At 47.1% G+C, this 18,539-nt stretch overlaps 1 protein-coding gene across 5 annotated transcripts; it reads left to right on the plus strand.

The window, feature by feature from the left end:
• Positions 1–336: 336 nt before the first annotated feature.
• Positions 337–18,163, plus strand: LOC148506458 (uncharacterized). 5 transcript variants are annotated; one of them, XM_088446721.1, is made up of 7 exons: positions 399–419; positions 2,488–2,574; positions 3,289–3,478; positions 3,558–3,678; positions 3,795–3,892; positions 4,055–4,160; positions 15,900–18,163. In XM_088446721.1, exons 3-7 carry the CDS (start codon positions 3,413–3,415, stop codon positions 18,155–18,157), a joined length of 2,649 nt encoding a protein of 882 aa, XP_088302847.1. In that variant the 5' UTR covers positions 399–419; positions 2,488–2,574; positions 3,289–3,412; the 3' UTR covers positions 18,158–18,163. The 5 variants fall into 5 exon arrangements, with proteins under 5 accessions (XP_088302844.1, XP_088302847.1, XP_088302846.1 ...); XM_088446720.1 differs by lacking the exon at positions 399–419 and adding an exon at positions 2,357–2,388 and having other exon boundaries at positions 2,470–2,574; XM_088446718.1 differs by lacking the exon at positions 2,488–2,574 and having other exon boundaries at positions 337–419.
• Positions 18,164–18,539: the final 376 nt, after the last annotated feature.

The raw sequence follows: 18,539 nt of genomic DNA on the forward strand, positions 1-18,539 counted from the left end.
TGTGTAGCTCCTCAGCAGCTGGAGTGCCACAAGTCACCTGCCCCTGGTGTAGAGCTCTGACAGACACTGACCACAACATATACATTATTACATACATCACCAGCAGGAGAGGATCATGGGTAATATTGTTTATTCATAACAGCCAATCAGCAGCCACACAGACCTCTTATACAATAAATGCGGCAAAATAGAAAACACTGGTCACGTGATGTCTCCTGTGCCGGCGCCATTTTGTGTAAAACAGCTTATGTTTCACAGTGAATGACGGTCTTCAGGAAAATGTTCGATAGATGAACAGTTTTACTTATTAAAAATCACTACCTCTAGTGTTTAGATTTCAGTCCCACTCCCCTTTATGGGAAGAGATAGATCACCTTCCGTAGATGTACGACTCACAGCACACGGCCCCTTCCTCTCCGGTAAGCGCAGCGCTTTCTTCACACTGGCTTACCTCAGGCACACACTGACTCCCAGCAGCCTCCGCGAGTCTTTATATAACAGCGGTCCCGCGCTGGTCACTTTCCCGCTGACCGCACGCGCCGCTCTTGGCACTGACCACCTATGTAGGTCTAAAGGGGGAGGGGAAGGAAGGACTCCCCTCTGTAGCGGCTGGACTGTCCCGAATCTGGCCGCGTGCCCACTGACTCCCTATGTCCAGAGTGGGCAGCCGGCTCCGTTTGCTCACCTGTGGGGGGTAGATTGCTCCAATGTTCCCCAGGAAGGGGTTAACATGTATAAATATACTGGAGATATAGTTAGAGGCACTGTACCTAGCACATAAATGTTTATAAGCAAAGCAACTTTAGGGGTATCACATCAGCGAGTTGTATATGTGACCTGTGTATAGTGGTCAGTGTGTGGTACGTGTGACCTGTGTATAGTGATCAGCGCGTGGTACGTGTGACCTGTGTATAGTGGTCAGCGCGTGGTACGTGTGACCTGTGTATAGTGGTCAGCGCGTGGTACGTGTGACCTGTGTATAGTGGTCAGCGCGTGGTACGTGTGACCTGTGTATAGTGATCAGCGCGTGCTACGTGTGACCTGTGTATAGTGATCAGCGCGTGGTACGTGTGACCTGTGTATAGTGATCAGCGCGTGGTGCGTGTGACCTGTGTATAGTGATCAGCGCGTGGTGCGTGTGACCTGTGTATAGTGATCAGCGCGTGGTACGTGTGACCTGTGTATAGTGATCAGCGCGTGGTACGTGTGACCTGTGTATAGTGATCAGCGCGTGGTACGTGTGGCCTGTGTATAGTGGTCAGCGCGTGGTACGTGTGACCTGTGTATAGTGATCAGCGCGTGGTACGTGTGACCTGTGTATAGTGATCAGCGCGTGGTACGTGTGACCTGTGTATAGTGATCAGCGCGTGGTACGTGTGACCTGTGTATAGTGATCAGCGCGTGGTACGTGTGACCTGTGTATAGTGATCAGCGCGTGGTACGTGTGACCTGTGTATAGTGATCAGCGCGTGGTACGTGTGACCTGTGTATAGTGATCAGCGCGTGGTACGTGTGACCTGTGTATAGTGATCAGCGTGTGGTATGTGTGACCTGTGTATAGAGATCAGCGTGGTATGTGTGACTTGTGTATAGTGATCAGCATACCTCCCAACATTTTAATATAGTAAGGTGGGACAGGTCGCTTGCGAACGAAAAAGGAGTGTGGCTTGTGTGGAAAGGGGCGGGGTCTACTGAAAGTGGGGCGGAGCCTCACGGCTTCCCCCACTTTCGTCACTTTGGGGGCGTGCCCAGCATTCTCCGAGAGGCTGGGCAGCCCCCAGGCAGTCCGTACACATGAGAACAGGTGCCGTGCGCATGCGCACAGCATCTGTTCTCCTCCTGCACACCTGCTGCTCTGCTATGCAGAGCAGCGGTTTGTGCTCTCCCCAACTTCTTCCCCCCCCCCAATGCGAGACACTGCTTCTGGGTGCTATGCCATGCTCCTGTGAGTGGGTGCATCTCACATGCTAGACCCACCCATAAATTTGGGCAGCTATGCCCAACATGATGTGGTCCCACAGGATGTTGCTATATCCGGGCCCAGAACTTCTCTTGGCAGCCATGGAGGTGACAGACAGAACCAGGAGGGAATGGGGCTTAGTGGTGGTGGGGTAACAAGGCCATGGTGGGAGGAAGGTGACTGAGAGTGGAGGAACAGGAAAGGGGGGGAAAGAAGCAGAGGGTTGGAAAGCAGACTGATGAGAGAAAATAGGGGGAACAGCAAATGGAGGAGACAAGAGGGGGAGGATAGGGATGGATCAAGTAGAGGATTATGTGGACGCTGAATAAGGGGGGTGTTCATGCTGTGGAGGGGGTAATAAGTGAGATGCAAACTGGAGATGAGGCTGTGTGATGTAGAGACAGTTAAAGTTGTGGTTCAAAATACAGGTAAGAGAACAGTGCTGCTAATGTATGAGCTCATCTCCGAAAGTGATATATAACAAGAAGTATGTGAGACTTGTCTTGCAGTGTCTCTCTGTGTTCTAGGGATGGCCATCGGTTGTTTTCCATCGATGGATAGGATTGATGGTACCATCGGTGATAACCATCACTGGTACAGTAATGACTGGGGAGGTGAGGGAGTCTGGGAGTGTCACAGTGACATCACTATTATCTCTATTACTAACACAGGGACCTGACTGGGGAGGTGAGGGAGTCTGGGAGTGGCACAGTGACGTCTCTATTATCTCTATTACTAACACAGGGACCTGACTGGGGAGGTGAGGGAGTCTGGGAGTGTCACAGTGACATCACTATTATCTCTATTACTAACACAGGGACCTGACTGGGGAGGTGAGGGAGTCTGGGAGTGGCACAGTGACGTCTCTATTATCTCTATTACTAACACAGGGACCTGACTGGGGAGGTGAGGGAGTCTGGGAGTGTCACAGTGACATCACTATTATCTCTATTACTAACACAGGGACCTGACTGGGGAGGTGAGGGAGTCTGGGAGTGTCACAGTGACATCACTATTATCTCTATTACTAACTCAGGGACCTGACTGGGGAGGTGAGGGAGTCTGGGAGTGTCACAGTGACATCACTATTATCTCTATTACTAACACAGGGACATGACTGGGGAGGTGAGGGAGTCTGGGAGTGTCACAGTGACATCACTATTATCTCTATTACTAACACAGGTATATGACTATCTGGGAGGTGAGGGAGTCTGGGAGTGTCACAGTGACATCACTATTATCTCTGTTACTAACACAGGGACCTGACTGGGGAGATGGGTAATTCTTGGATAGTCACAGTCTATACATTAATGTCTCTCAATATACAGGATTAAACAGTAGTGAAGAAGACATCTGAGGACTGTGAGACACCCAGCAGCCGTCTCAGTGTGTCAGGAGGTTTAGGCAGGACCGTGAGCCCCATCACTGTGCCTTCACCTCATTCACTGGTACATGAGACACAATGACCAGAAGATCCTGGAACTCACCAACAAGATCATTCAGCTGCTGACTGAAGAGGTGACTGCTGGGAATGGGACATTATACAGCAACACCAGGGGATGTGTCTGGGTGATGACTGTATCATTGTGTGTGTCAGGTTCCTATACGGTGTGAGGACGTCGCTGTCTATTTCTCCATAGAGGAGTGGGAGTATATAGAAGGACACGGGTCTGTACAAGATATGATGATGGAGAATCACCGGCCCCTCACATCACTGGGTAAGAGGAGACTGTAATTTATTGTAATGGGGAGAGCAGTTATGGGGTCACCTATATACACATCATCTGATAATCACATATATACAGTTTAATCAGTCACTGTGTGTCTCCTACAGATGGGGCCAGTAACAGGAATACACCAGAGAGATGTCCCCGTCCTCTTTATTCCCAGGATGATACAGAGGAGAATCACAGTGTCCTACAGGAGGATCAGGTAGGTGGGATTCAGGGAGTTTCCCAATACCAAAGTGACGCTACAGTATATGATCTGTAGGACAGCTGTGCGGGTCTCATACACTGATGTCTTCTGTTTACTCTGAATTAAATCAATCATTATTATATGTATGTTATTTGTATTGTCTTGTGGGCTATTCAGGTTGAAGAACTTACTAAAGTAGAAAATATAATGGTAGAAGAAGAGACGTATGTGATGGGTGATCAGCAGTGTAAGGGGGAGGAAATCCCTACAGGTATCAGCACAGGTGAGTAATAATCACTAAGCAATCTCTTATCCTACACCTTCCTCTGTCACTACAGCAATCTCTTATCCTACACCCTCCTCTGTCACTACAGCAGTCTCTTATCCTACACCCTCCTCTGTCACTTCAGACTAATGAGGACAATGTGTCTGCCCTGTGGGGGAGTCAGGAGCCATCAGCCCCTATTATTGTCCTGCTCTCCCCCCTCACATCATGTCACTGTGTGTTACCAGCCCAGAAATCTGACCAGTCTCCTCCCCACACTCTCTGGTGTTTTTCATTCATCACTACCACATACATCATTCTGACTCCTGGGAAGAGGCTTATGTCTCATTTCCCAAGATCCTCCTGACCTCTCGACATGTGACATTACCCATGGTCCTCCAAGTGCACTCCTAATAGTACTATCTGTACGTGAAGTACTCAGTACGGATTTTCCGGATATGTTCTGGGCTAAGCTATATACTGGCTTTAGTTTATGGTATAAATATCTACAGACCAATGAGGACAAAGTGTCTGCCCAGTGGGGAAGTCAGGAGCCATCAGCCCCTATTATACTCCTGCTCTCCCCCTCACATCATGTCACTGTGTGTTACCATCCCAGAGATCTGACCAGTCTCCTCCCCACACTCTCTGGTGTATCTCATACATCAGGTGCCATCAGCCCCTATTATACTCCTGCTCTCCCCCTCACATCATGTCACTGTGTGTTACCAGCCCAGATATCTGACCAGTCTCTTCCCCATACTCTCTGGTGTTTGTCATACATCACTACAAGAGACATCATTCTTACCCCTGACGCATTGTAGTCATTTATTCCCTGAGCAATGGGAAGAGACTTTGTCTCATTTCCCAAGATCCTCCTCACCTCACCACGTGTGACATTACCCATGGTCCTCCCTGTGCACTATTAATAGTAATATCTATACATGAAGTGCTCTGTAAGGATATTCCTGATATTGTCTGAGCTAAGCTATATACTAGCACTAATGTATGATATAAATATGTAATGTCATGTAAATGTTACAGGCGTGTGGCATGTAGGTGTGAGGAATGGAGTCAGGCTGTGTGAGCTCTGAGCACGGTTTTAAGACCATGGGTAATGCTAATAATTGGGGACAACGTCTTACTGTACAGAAAAGGGAAGATACCCTGGAGAGTGGAGGCTTCTCATCCGCAGATCTAGCTAGATCCTACATGCTTCTTTGCTTCTAATACTCTTAGGGGTAAATTTACTAAAGTGAAAGTTTTTAGAAGTGAAGATGTTGCCCATAGCAACCAATCCGATTCTAGCTATTATCTTCTAGAAGGTGCTAATTAAATAGAATCTGGTTGCTATGGGCAACATTTCCACTTCTAAAAACTCTCACCTTAGTAAATGTACCCCTTACTGTGGCAGAGAGATTGCTGTCTCAGAGTCTGGATGTCTGTCCTCTGGATTCCATCTTCGTCCAGGGGAAAAAGGCTGAAGTATCCCACCAGTAAGTTTTCTAGTTGGGGATATAAAGATAACATCCCCCACTCCTAGACTTCCAGCTTCCTGCTAATGGGTAAGGGCTGGGCTAACTTCCCAGGTAGCCTCATGCACAGAGGGGAGAACATTACCCTCTGACCACTGGCAACCATGTTGAACCTCTGCAGGAGGAAACACGTGCATAGTGCAAATATCCCTGTGCATTGGTTAAAGGGCCTGGGGCTAGAGTACCCCTACTGTATCCTGTGTCAGAACCGTACCAAAGAAGGCCTCTGAGAGCTCAAATGTGTAGATCCTTTGAACATGGGGTGTATTATCTGAACGTCCAAGAACATCTGCATGATGTGATATTTCTTGTACCTTCAACTAGGCATAAACTCTTTTTAAATAAATTTTACTGGAGCAAATAAAGCTTTTCCTGCTGCTAAAGACGCCTGTATATGCTTTTATACTGTGCTTACCAGATTAGCACAATACGCTGATCTGTACTTTGCCTATCCTGAAGATGAGCCAGTGTCTCCAAGCTCAAGCCCTCTGCCCGCTACCAAGCACAACACTGATCCATAGTAAGTGGCGAGTGGAGGATTTTCTGACACCAACCTGGAGGTGTTGCAGCTGGATAACCACACATACCAAGAAGCAGGCGTTTCCAGGTGCCAGTGTAGGTGGTGGCAGCGAGTTACCTTGTACAAAGCGGTCAGAAGCGTCAGTAACAGGTGGTTGCTGATGGAGGGAATCCTTATGCGTCATTAGTGACAAAGTAACCCACTCAGGAATAAGTAACCCTCCCCGCACTATTTACCAGCCAGTGGAATAAGGGCATCTGGTCACAGTTATCATAGGCTTGGCATTGTCTATAGATCATAGGACTTGGAGTATATGTGGACTTATCTTTTGTTCCCTTCCTGCCTGTAGTATCTGAATATTGCATCTTCCAGATGGCTACTGCTGCATGCTTTAGGGCTCTCTTGGTCTTCTTCCCACTTTCCTGTCCTTTCCCAGCTGTTAATGAGGTATTCTCCTTCCGGGCCTAGAAGTTTACAAGCCTGGGTCTGTACTCCCAACCCAATGGACAGGTATCTTACTTGACTCCATGTACATGAGCTGGCTGGCTTGTTAGATCACTCTTTATATGTTTGGTTCAAGGGATTCTTCTGATGTCAGCAGAAGCCATAAGAGGGAGTGAGCATCCTGATCTCTGCTGAGTCCATCGCTACCTCTACCTATCCCAGAAAGACCGTGGCCTCACATCTCAATGGATTTCTTCACCGGTTGGGTGACCCTGGGCAGTATTCGCCCTCAGTAACTCAGTAACTTTCTTATACATATTCCATCTCTTCTCCCAAACCAACTTCTCTGTCCTGCGGTTCCACCTGTGGATCCATTGTCATGCAGTGTCTCACAACTCCAGAAGTCCATATGAAGCTAAGGAAAGATGACCGGTTACGTCTTTACCACTGTGAATTAGAGGGACTGATGCAGGTATGTTTGGATATGGGGTGTATGAGCTCCTGCATTACCTGCACAGAGATAAATGTGTATATTTGCCGGTATCCAGAGCTGTAGGCATCTTGTGGCGTGTGCGCCCCCTACTCTTGGTTTGCTGCTATTATCATGATCCCTGCCCTATTCTAATTGCAAGTGATACACCTGGAAACAGCTGTATTTACATTTACATCCAACTCAACATAGTCCGCAGTTCCATGGACAAGTCTTCACTGGTCTTTTCCTCTGTGGGAATTCTCTGTTATATGCTGGCGTTCTGATCCAGAGAATGTAAGATCTGCTCTGCCAATGGGCATAAGGTGAAATGATTCATGTAAAGCAGCAGGGTGGTCATCTCTTCTTACCTATACCAGGCATAGGGCCTGATTCCGAGTCAGAGGCAGCAGCCTCCGTGTTTGTATTTTTTATTGCTGTCGCGTCTGTGAGTTTATGCTAACACTAGTCCATCCCTTACCTGGTGTACATCCCTGTGTCTGACTGTATAAGCACTGGGACACACACTCTGAGCGTCTTTATACTAACACTCAGTTTCACACCGGGATTCAGGCTGTCGCCAGATACGAGGTGTCACAACAGGCGTTAATACGCCTCCCATTCCGGCCTGGACGGATTTTACGGATCCGTAGGTGGTAACTTTGCCTGAAATCAATATACTTGCTTTCAGGGGCTGTTGCCCGTCCTACCATGGCCGTCCCATGGTTGGTTAATGCTATTGCATACTGGGCTGATGCATTTGTAACGTTTTTCCCCTCCAACGAGTCTGGGGTTTAAATGTCTTTTGCCGCTCACATAAAATATGCAGTTGTCATATGTGGGAATTCCTACATTGGATGCCAGTCTTCTAACCTTCAGGGTTTCGGCTGCGACTATCCGCCGCAGTACCCTATGGCTGTGCTCTGGGAAAGCAGAGGTGCAGATACCTTCTCAGGGGAAGATCTTGTTTGGTCATGACCTTGACAAGATTGTTGCATCATTGGTAGTATCACTCATGGGAAGATATCGTCTTTAGCTACTCCCACTACAATCGGACTAAATCTGATAAGTCTTTTGGTCCTCAGGGTAAGCCTAAAGGCCAGTTTTTTCCTAGGCTGTCGGCCTCCACGAGGGCCACCATATCCAGTACTGAGCAAACCTGGACTTCCAGACGACCCTGCTTCTAAGCCTAAGGATAAACCTTCAGCCTGAGGGGACAAGTCTACATCGGGGGGATTCCAGAGTGTAGACACCCTGGCGAAATCTAAGTCAGCTTTTCTGCCACCCGCATCTGCACCTTCAAAGGCTAGAACCTCTTGCTTTCTGTCTTTTCGTTCTCAAGGCAAGCCCAAAGAATAGTCTTTCCCTAGACAATTGGCGGCCAAGTCGACCTCTAAGCAACAGGCCTTGAGCGCCAGATGCTCTACTTCCAAGTCAGAGGATAAACCGTCAGCCTGATGGAACGGGCCTCCCTTTGGGGGATCCCAGAGTGGGAGGCCGACTTCTTCAGTTCGCCCACTACTGGTGTCACACCACCAAGGTTGCTTGGGTAAAAAAAGTACGCCGTCGAAGACCTCCCCACCAGTTTTTCTGCAAGAGCCCCCCTCTGGACAAGACCAAGACCTTGCAGATTCAAGAAGCCATAGAGTCCTTTCTGAAAACAGGGGTAATTGTTTCAGTTCTATCATCTCAGTGCGGGACTGGTTACTACTCTACTCTGTTTCTAGTTCAAAAACCGAATGGGTCTCATCGGCCTATCCTCAACCTAAAATCTCTGAACAGGGTGCCCAGGTTCAGGATGTCCCTATAGCGTTTTCCCACCAGCGTTATCTGCGGTTTTCTAAACTTTCAGTTTCAGGCGCTGCCCTTTGGCCTGTCCACGGCTCCAAGGGTATTTACCAAAATAATGGCTGTCATGGCAGCCCACCTACGAAGTCGGGGTATACGACTTCTCCCATACCTAGACGACCTCCTCTTGTTGACGGGCTCTCCGGAAATACTTCAACAGCATCTGCACCAGACGATCGCTTGTCTACAGGCGCACGGGTGGCTGATCAATTGGAAAAAAGTCCTCCCTAATTCCCTCACAGAGGATGGTTCATTTGGGAACCTTTCTGGATTCTCATCAGCAGAGGAAATTTCTAACTCCAGAAAAGATCTCCTCTCTACAACTGCGGGTGCGCAGTTGCCTGCGCAGTCGCCAGGTGTCTGCTCACTTGGCGATGCAGGTTCTAGGATCTATTGTGTCCACATTCTACATGGTGGAATATGCCCAGTTCCATTCAAGGCCCATACAGGGGCTGATACTATCCAAGTGGAACGGGTTACCCCACCGGATCAGGACTCAGACGCTGGTGCTTTCTCCAGAGATGCGCCTGACTCTGTCTTGGTGGCTACAAACAACTTATCTCATCAAGGATCTCCCCTTTTGGATCCTGGACTGGGTACTTCTGACGCCAGTCTCCGGGGTTGGGGCACAGTGACCAGACCGCACTCATTTCAGGGCCCTTGGACAACGGACTAAGCAATCCATCCAATCAACATATTGGAGCTTCAGGCTGTGTACAGGGCCCTTATGATGACAAGACACATTCTTCACGGAAAAGCCGTGCAGGTTCAGTTCGACAACGCCACCACGGTGGCCTACATAAACTATCAAGGAGGCACTCGAAGTCTGACAGCAATGACAGAAGTATCACGCATCCTGACTTGTCATCTCCAGGCCATCTCGGCAGTGTTCATTCCGAGAGTCCTCAATTGGGAAGCGGACTTCCTCAGCCGTCACAACGTGCATCCAGGGGAATGGTCTCTTCACCAAGAGATGTTTCAACTCCCAGTGGACAAATGGGGCCTCCCAGAGGTGGACCTCATGGCCTCTTGTCACGATCACAAGTTGCCAGTGTACGGGTCCAGAACAAGGGATGCCGAAGCAAGCTTAGAGGACGCTCTGTCAGTAAGGTACACCTTCCAGTTTGCGTACCTGTTTCTTCCAGTATCCCTGCTTCCTCGAGTTCTTCGGAAGTTCAAGCAAGACAGAGGCACGGTTCTGCTGGTGGCTTCAGCTTGGCCCAGACATCATTGGTACTCACATCTTCGGAGTTTCTCCATCGACACTCCGTTTCTACTGCCTCAACGCCCGCCCCTGTTGACTCAGGACCTGTGTCGTCTGTCTGACTGCGTGGCTCTTGAGACCTCCATCTTAAGGTCCAAGGGATTCTCTAGCTCGGTCATCAGCACGATGCTTCGAGCACGCAAGCCTGCCTCAGCCAGGATCTACCACAGAGTGTGGCATACCTATTTTCAGTGGTGTCTCACAAGGGATTACGACCCTCAGGTGTTTCGTATTTCTAGAATATTAGCATTCCATCAAACTGGTTTGGACCTCGACCTACGTCTGGCCTCATTGAAAGTGCATGTCTCTGTACTGTCTGTGTGGTTCCGACGAAGGATAGCTCCGCTCCCGGATATACGCACCTTTTTCCAGGGTGTTCTCCGGATACAACTTCCCTTTGTCCCACCAGTGGCGCCTTGGGATTTGGCGGTAGTTCTTCGGGCCCTTCAGGGCCCTCCTTTTGAACCACTAGATTTGGTGGATATTAAGTGGTTAACGGCTAAGACTCTATTTCTTCTCACAATTGCATCTGCCAGGAGGGTTTCAGAATTGGGGGCGCTCTCCCGTCGTCCTCCCCTTCTGATATTTCACCAAGATAGGGCAGTACTTAGCACTCGTCCTGAGTTTCTTCCTAAGGTGATTTCTAGTTTCCATGTTAATCAGGAAATTATTGTACCGGCCTTTCAGTCACCAGACCTCGCGGCAGGTGAGGCCTCATTGGATGTGGTCTGTGTTCTCCGGAATTATATGGACCAGACCAGTTCCCTTCGGAAATCGGATTCCTTATTTGTGCTCTTTTAATTTCATAAGTAGGGATGGCCAACCAACAAACAAACATTGGCTAGATGGCTTCGTATGACTGTCAGAGGCTTACACACAGTCAGGCCTGCCTGTTCCAGCTTCTGTTAAAGCTCATTCTACTCTGTATGTGGGTCCCTCGTGGGCAGCTCGCCGTGGCGCCTCGGTTGTTCAGCTCTGTAAGTCGGCCACGTGGTCTTCCATCCAGACCTTTCTGAGGTTCTATGCATTTGACACATTCGCCTCTCAGGATGCTTCCTTTGGACGCCGGATTCTCCTCTCAGCGCAGGAGCGTCCCCACCCTTAAAAGGACTGCTTTGGGACATCCCCAAGGTCTCCCTGTGGAGTCTATGGACCCTGAAGAAGAAAACTAGTTATGGTAAGAACTTACCTTTATTAACTCTTTCTTCGAAGTCCATAGGGTCCACAGGGCACCCGGCCTGACGCACCTGCCTTCATATGGGCTCTAGTACTGGTCACCAGTATTCCGTCTCCCTTTCTGTGAGTATGATTCTCGAGTGTTCCAGTATTCTTTTTGTTTTTCCTCCTCCGTCCTTGGCTACTTACTAACTGAGGTGCCTGTGGCTCAGGGGCGGGGTATAGAGGAGAATGTTTCCAGTGCATCCTGGGAGCAAAGCTTTTAACTGCGTGGTGCCCGGGATCCAGATCCAACTATACCCCAAGGTCTCCCTGTGGACCCTATGGACTTCGAAGAAAGAGAGTTAACGAAGGTAAGTTCTTACCATAACTCCATTTTTTCTTTATCAAAATTAAAACATTTATCTTAAACCTTCCCTTTGGTACATTCTGTCAACCATCTTATTCTCCCATGTGTGTTTCACACACTGCTGTCTAAGGCCTTATAGTGTTATATGTTTTCACTTGGGACATGGAACTATCTCTTTATCTCCTTCAAGCGTTAACCAAAGTAATACTTGAAGTTAGAACCTTATCACACAAACGGGCTCCGTGAAGGCTGGCCCAAACACACAAAGAATCTGTAAAGGCTGGCCCAAACACATAAAGAAGCCGTAAAGGCTGGCCCAAACTCATACACTCAATCATTTATACGATGGTCAACAAAGTTGTAACTTTTTAAAAACACAAGATTTTGTTTAAATTATTTAACGGAATTATTTAATAATAATAATTTTACTCATACAGGTTGAGTCTCCCATATCCAAATATTCCAAAGTATAGAATTTTCCGAAATACGATTTTTTTTTTACATGACTAAGATAGTTTTGTTTTTTAATGATTACAAACTTTGTTTAAGGCACGAAATTATTAAAAATATGTATAAAATTACCTTCAGGCTTTGGGCCTGATTCAGACACGCTCGCTAGATGCGGACGCTCGCTCCCAGCGTATGCAAATTCAGCTAAGTGACGTTAAGGCAGGCAATCGTACGGCAAGCATAAGCATGCCCACTACGTCTTGGTGAGCGATCGCTTTGTGTATGCAGACGCCCACCAGCTTGTCTTAAGACGCCCACTTGCGCACATCATCTCCAGGAAGTGTATGCAACCATCGGTACATTGGGGTCCATCGGAACTGACCGCAGCGCTTGCAGTAGACTGTACCTACTGCGAGCACTTCAGTGTATAATTCATCCAGGTGGCGTGTACTATGACGCTGCCTGTTAATTATGCACGCCTCTGAAACGGCATTAAGATGCTCAGGCACGCCTGTGTTCATAACGCCACTCCCCTGTTTCCAGTGGCCTGCCCCTGTTACCACCCACAAACTGCCTCTCCTGTCACTCATTCACTGGGCTGTCTTTGCAGGGCGAGCGAGCGCATCCAATCGCTCGTACTAGTTTGCACAAGCACACTGCGAACTATACGCATGCGCACATTAGCAAACATCACCAGCAATGAGCGATCGCTTGCTAGCGAGCAGGTCTGTGTATAAGGTGTATATGAAACAAATTAATTTAATGTATTTACACAAACTTTGAGACACACAATTATTGAAAATATTGTATAAAATTATCTGCAGACTGTGTGTATAATGTGTTTATAAAACATAAAAACATTCTGTTTAGATTTGGGTCCCATTCCAAAATACGGAATTTCTTCTTCAGGGTCCATAGGGGGTCCACAGGGATCACCATGGGGTTTAGTTGGTTGAAGTGAGCCATGCGCCAAACAGTTAAAGCTTTAGCTCCCAGGATACACCGGCCCTCTTGCACATATACCGCGCCCCCAGTCACAGGCAGACAGTTTTTGCAATTGGTGCTGGCAGAAGCAGTCGCACCTTTGAGAACAGTGTTAGACATCCCCTAGTTTTTATTTTATGTTTTAAAGTTTTTGCTTTGTTTCTGAGCAAGTTGCGCTGAGCGTCCTAATGGAAGCCTGTGCGATTGCTCCTGCCGGTGCCGCAACACCGGTGAGCGGTCCAGTGATTACGACGTGTACCAGCAGGGCTTGGCTAGCCGCTTCACTGGGAGACCCAGGGCTGCAGCCAGAGAACAGGGATGTCTGGTAAGTCGATTCCCCGCTTGTGGGAAATGGCGTCTGAATACAGTCCTTACCTCCAGCTGCGGAGACCAGCCGGAGGTCGCTGTTGTGAGGCGTCCGGTTTGCCCGCACCCCCACTACACCACCAGGGTAGTAAAATCAGGCGTCTGGGACCTTTGTTAAGCCAGTAGACCCAGGGGTTAATACAGCAGAGGGGAGGTAAGCTCTCCCCTGACAGCCCCTCCCCCAGCTCAGTGTGATTTCTCAGGTGAGTCTTCCCACATCTGAGCTGCTCCTCCTACACCCTCCTCCCTAATGAGACGCCCAGGTGCCTTTAATCAGGACTTTTCTGAAGCTGTAGATCTCAGGAGATCGGGTCCTGTCTCCCTGTATACCTCTCCCCGGAGCCAGGTTACTGTACCAGTACCCGTGCAGGAGCCACCTTGGGTGTCCACCTTAGCACAGGTTATGGCAAAGTTAATGGACCCCTTATCATCCCCCACGCTTCCTACCACCTTGAGGCACAGACAGCAGTCTGCTAAGTTTGTACTCTATACATCCTCCGTGGTTGGATGCTTATGCCCACCCAGCTCAGAATATGGCTCATACATCTGCCGTCTTTGAACAAGGTATGTTACAGGTGGACAGACCATTAGCCACTAAAGCACATAGGCGGCCTTTATTATTTCAGTCCGCCCAGCTTTCAAATACTGATACATCATCTGAGGAGGCAGATGATGTACAGGGTTCTCCTCCAGGGTCCCTATCGGGTTAGAAAGACCGTCATGTGACAGTGGATGTTCCTTCCCTAGTAAGGGCGGTTAAATCAATGCTAAATATAGAGGATGAGAAACTCGCTCCTAAGCCTAAAGCCTCGGTGTTTAAAAGACAAAGGTGGTTACAGCTGAGTTCCCTCAATCAGAAGAGCTCACTGAGCTTATGGGGGAAGCATGGAATACTCCTAATAAACGGTTCCAAATTCCAAAAATACTGGTGTCTTTTTTTTTTTTTTTTCCCCGCTCCCACCTGGTGAGTGTACTAAATCGGAAGCCCCTTCTATGGTGGAATCTCATGTGGCACAATTAGTTAACAGCTCTACGTTGCCTATACCATCCAGAACCTCCCTTAAGGAAACTTGTCTTAAGTCTGTTTACCCGTTTTCTGGTGCTATTACTAGGCCGGCTATGGCCGCAGCCTGGGTAGCTAAAGCTATTGAAGGAAAGACGGATGTACTGGAAAACAGCATGTCAGCAGACGCCACTAGGGAGCAACTGGCCTTTGTCTCCCATATCCGGGAAGTGGACTCTTATTTGGGAGAAGCTCCTTTGGATACTAGACTCCTTGCTTTTAAAGCATCTGCGACCTCAGTAGTCTCCCACAGGGTCCTTTGGCTATGTTCCTGAACAGCAGACACGGAATCAAAGAAGGCCCTCGAATCTTTACCCTTCTTTGGAGACAAGCTGTTTGGCTCAGAGTTGGACAAGATTGTGGCTAATCTGGCAACCTCAAAATCTTTTTTACCACAAGCAGCTACCCCTAAGCCTAATAGGTGGGTTTTTCATCCCCAAGGTAAGGCCAAAGGACAATCCTTTCCAAGGCACCCTGCTTCAAACAAGACCACCAACTCTAGATCTAAGCAGCCTTGAGCGGCCAGACGTCCAGCTCCTAAGTCTGGCGACAATCCCTGATAAGTCGGGCCTCCTCCTGGGGGATCTCTGGGTGGGAGGCCGACACCTGCGGTTCGCCGAATCATGGCATCAGACAGCCACAGACACGTGGGTCAGAGAAGTGGTCTCATGGATACTTTCTCACCTTCCAGAGACGCCCTCCCCAGCAATTTGTTTGTCTTCCATCATACCCCATCAAGGCCGGAGCTATGTAATTCAGTGCGCTGTTTAGCCTAAGAATTTCTTGCATCGCTCCTGGGGCATAGCGTGGCATAAACAGCATCGCGCCAGGCAATGCCGGCTCTTCCGACTAAACACTGTTTAAGACGCGAGAACGAACATTCTCCGACATAGCGTGCTGATATGAGTTGTGCCCATTGACTTAAGCACTGTACCTGAAGAAGTGCATTTTCTTAAAGCAGGTGTCCATCTTCCTGTACATAGGATCCTTTAGTGGACCTCCATCCTCTAATGTAATAGTTGTTCATGTAGGCAGACTGGCTGCATCAATTTGCAGACGCAGAACATTTTAACGTTTCCTCACTCTGAAAGGGACTCTAATGATTAAGTCATCAGATTAAATTGCCTTTACACTGGATATTGACGCAAATGCTGCAAGGTCCTATATATCTACCCTGGGGGGGCTTATTTTTTTCTGTTTTTTTTCTCAATTTAATGAGGGGGTTAATGCTGTGTAGTGAATTTGACATTTACATCTTATGACTATAATCTCTGTGTTTTTACCCACAGAACGTTCTAAAGATCCATCTACTCATAATAAGGAGCAATCAGCCTCATGTGATGGAGGAGACCTCACACACACTGACATGTATACACCCACAGGTCATACACAGTATACACCTACTCATACTAAGGAGGGATCAGCCTCATGTGATGGAGGAGACCTCACACACACTGACAATTATACACCCACATATCATACACCGTATACATCTACTCATACTAAGGAGGAATCAGTCTCATGTGATGGAGGAGACCTCATACACACTGACATGTATACACCCACATATCCTACACAGTATACATCTACTCATACTAAGGAGGGATCAGTCTCATGTGATGGAGAAGACCTCACACACACTGACATGTATACACCCACATATCCTACACAGTATACATCTACTCATACTAAGGAGGAACCAGTCTCTTGTGATGGAGGAGACCTCACACACACTGACACTCTTAAATTAGAACTTGTACATCAGAGAGTTCATACAGGAGAGAAACCATATTCTTGCTCGGAATGTGGGAAATGTTTTATAAAAAAGTCACAACTTGTTAGGCATCAGATGAGTCACACAGGAGAATACAAATATTCATGCTCTGAATGTGGGAAAGGTTTTACATGTAAATCTGTACTTGTTAGACATCAAAGAGTTCATACAGGAGAGAGACCATATTCTTGTTCGGAATGTGGGAAATGTTTTATAAAAAAGTCACAACTTGCTAGGCATGAGATCATTCACACAGGAGCATCCAAATATTCCTGCTCTGAATGTGGGAAAGGTTTTATATGTAAATCGGAACTTGTTAGACATCAGAGAGTTCATACTGGAGAGAGACCGTATCCCTGCTCGGAATGTGGGAAAGGGTGTAGTAGTAATATAGAACTTGTTGTACATCAGAGGTGTCACACAGGAGAGAGACCATATCCCTGCTCTGAATGTGGGAAATGTTTTACACAAAATTCGAAACTTGTTAGGCATCAGATGATTCACACAGGAAAATACAAATATTCCTGCTCTGAATGTGGGAAAGGTTTTACATCTAATGCAGAACTTGTTAGACATCAGAGAATACATACAGGAGAGAGTCCATATTCTTGCTCGGAATGTGGGAAAGTGTGTTGTACTAATAGAGAACTTGTTGTACATCAGAGAATACATACAGGTGAGAGACCGTATCCCTGCTCTGAATGTGGGAAAGGGTTTTCTAGTAATTCAGGACTTATTAAACATCAGAGAATACATACAGGAGAGAGACCATATCCCTGCTCAGAATGTGGGAAATGTTTTAAACAAAAGTCGAAACTTGTTAAGCATCAGATGGTTCACACAGGAGCATCCAAATATTCCTGCTCTGAATGTGGGAAAGGTTTTGCATGTAAATCAGAAATAGTTAGACATCAGAGTGTACATACAGGAGAGAGACCGTATTCTTGCTCGGAATGTGGGAAAGGGTATAGAAGTAATGCAGAACTTGTTGTACATCAGAGAAATCACACTGGTGAGAAACCGTATTCCTGCTCTGAATGTGGGAAATGTTTTACACGTAAATCACATCTTGTTATGCATCAGAGGAGTCACACAGGTGAGGGACCGTATTACTGCTCTGAATGTGGGAAATATTTTACACGTAAATCACATCTTATTACACATGAGAAAAGTCACACAGGAGAGAAACCATATTCTTGCTCTGAATGTCGGAAAAGCTTTACACAAAATTCAGCACTTGTTAGTCATCAGAGAAGTCACACAGGAGAGAGACCATATCTCTGCTCGGAATGTGGGGAATGTTTTAAAGAAAAGTCAAAACTTGTTAGGCATCAGATGATTCACACAGGAGCATCCAATTATTCATGCTCTGAATGTGGGAAAGGTTTTGTATGTAAATCAGAACTTCTTAAACATCAGAGAAGTCACACAGGAGAGAGACCATATACTTGCTTTGAATGTGGGAAACGGTATGGAAGAAATATAGACCTTGTTGTACATCAGAGAAGTCACACAGGTGAGAGACCATTTTCCTGCTCTGAATGTGGGAAATGTTTTACACGTAAATCAGAACTTGTTATACATCAAAGGAGTCACACAGGTGAGGGACTGTATTCCTGCTCTGAATGTGAGAAATGTTTTACCCGTAAATCAAAACTTGTTATACATCAAAGAAGTCACACAGGAGAGAGACCGTATTACTGCTCTGAATGTGGCAAAAGCTTTACACAAAATTCAATACTTGTTAGACATCAGAGAAGTCACACAGTATAGCCATGATCATGCTGTGACTGTGAGGAGAGGGTGTTATAGTAATCAGAACTTGCTGTATATAAGAGAAGTCACACAGTATACCCATGATCGTGCTCTGACTGTGAGGAGAGGACGTTATAGTAATCAGAACTTGCTGTATATAAGAGAAGTCACACAGTATAGCCATGATCATGCTGTGACTGTGAGGAGAGGACATTATAGTAATCAGAACTTGGTGTATATAAGAGAAGTCACACAGTATACCCATGATCATGCTGTGACTGTGAGGAGAGGACGTTATAGTAATCAGAACTTGCTGTATATAAGAGAAGTCACACAGTATAGCCATGATCATGCTGTGACTGTGAGGAGAGGACGTTATAGTAATCAGAACTTGCTGTAT

The sequence above is a fragment of the Taudactylus pleione genome, unplaced genomic scaffold (genome assembly GCF_031769625.1).
Source record: "Taudactylus pleione unplaced genomic scaffold, aTauple2 ptg000403l, whole genome shotgun sequence".
NCBI lineage: Eukaryota > Metazoa > Chordata > Amphibia > Anura > Myobatrachidae > Taudactylus > Taudactylus pleione.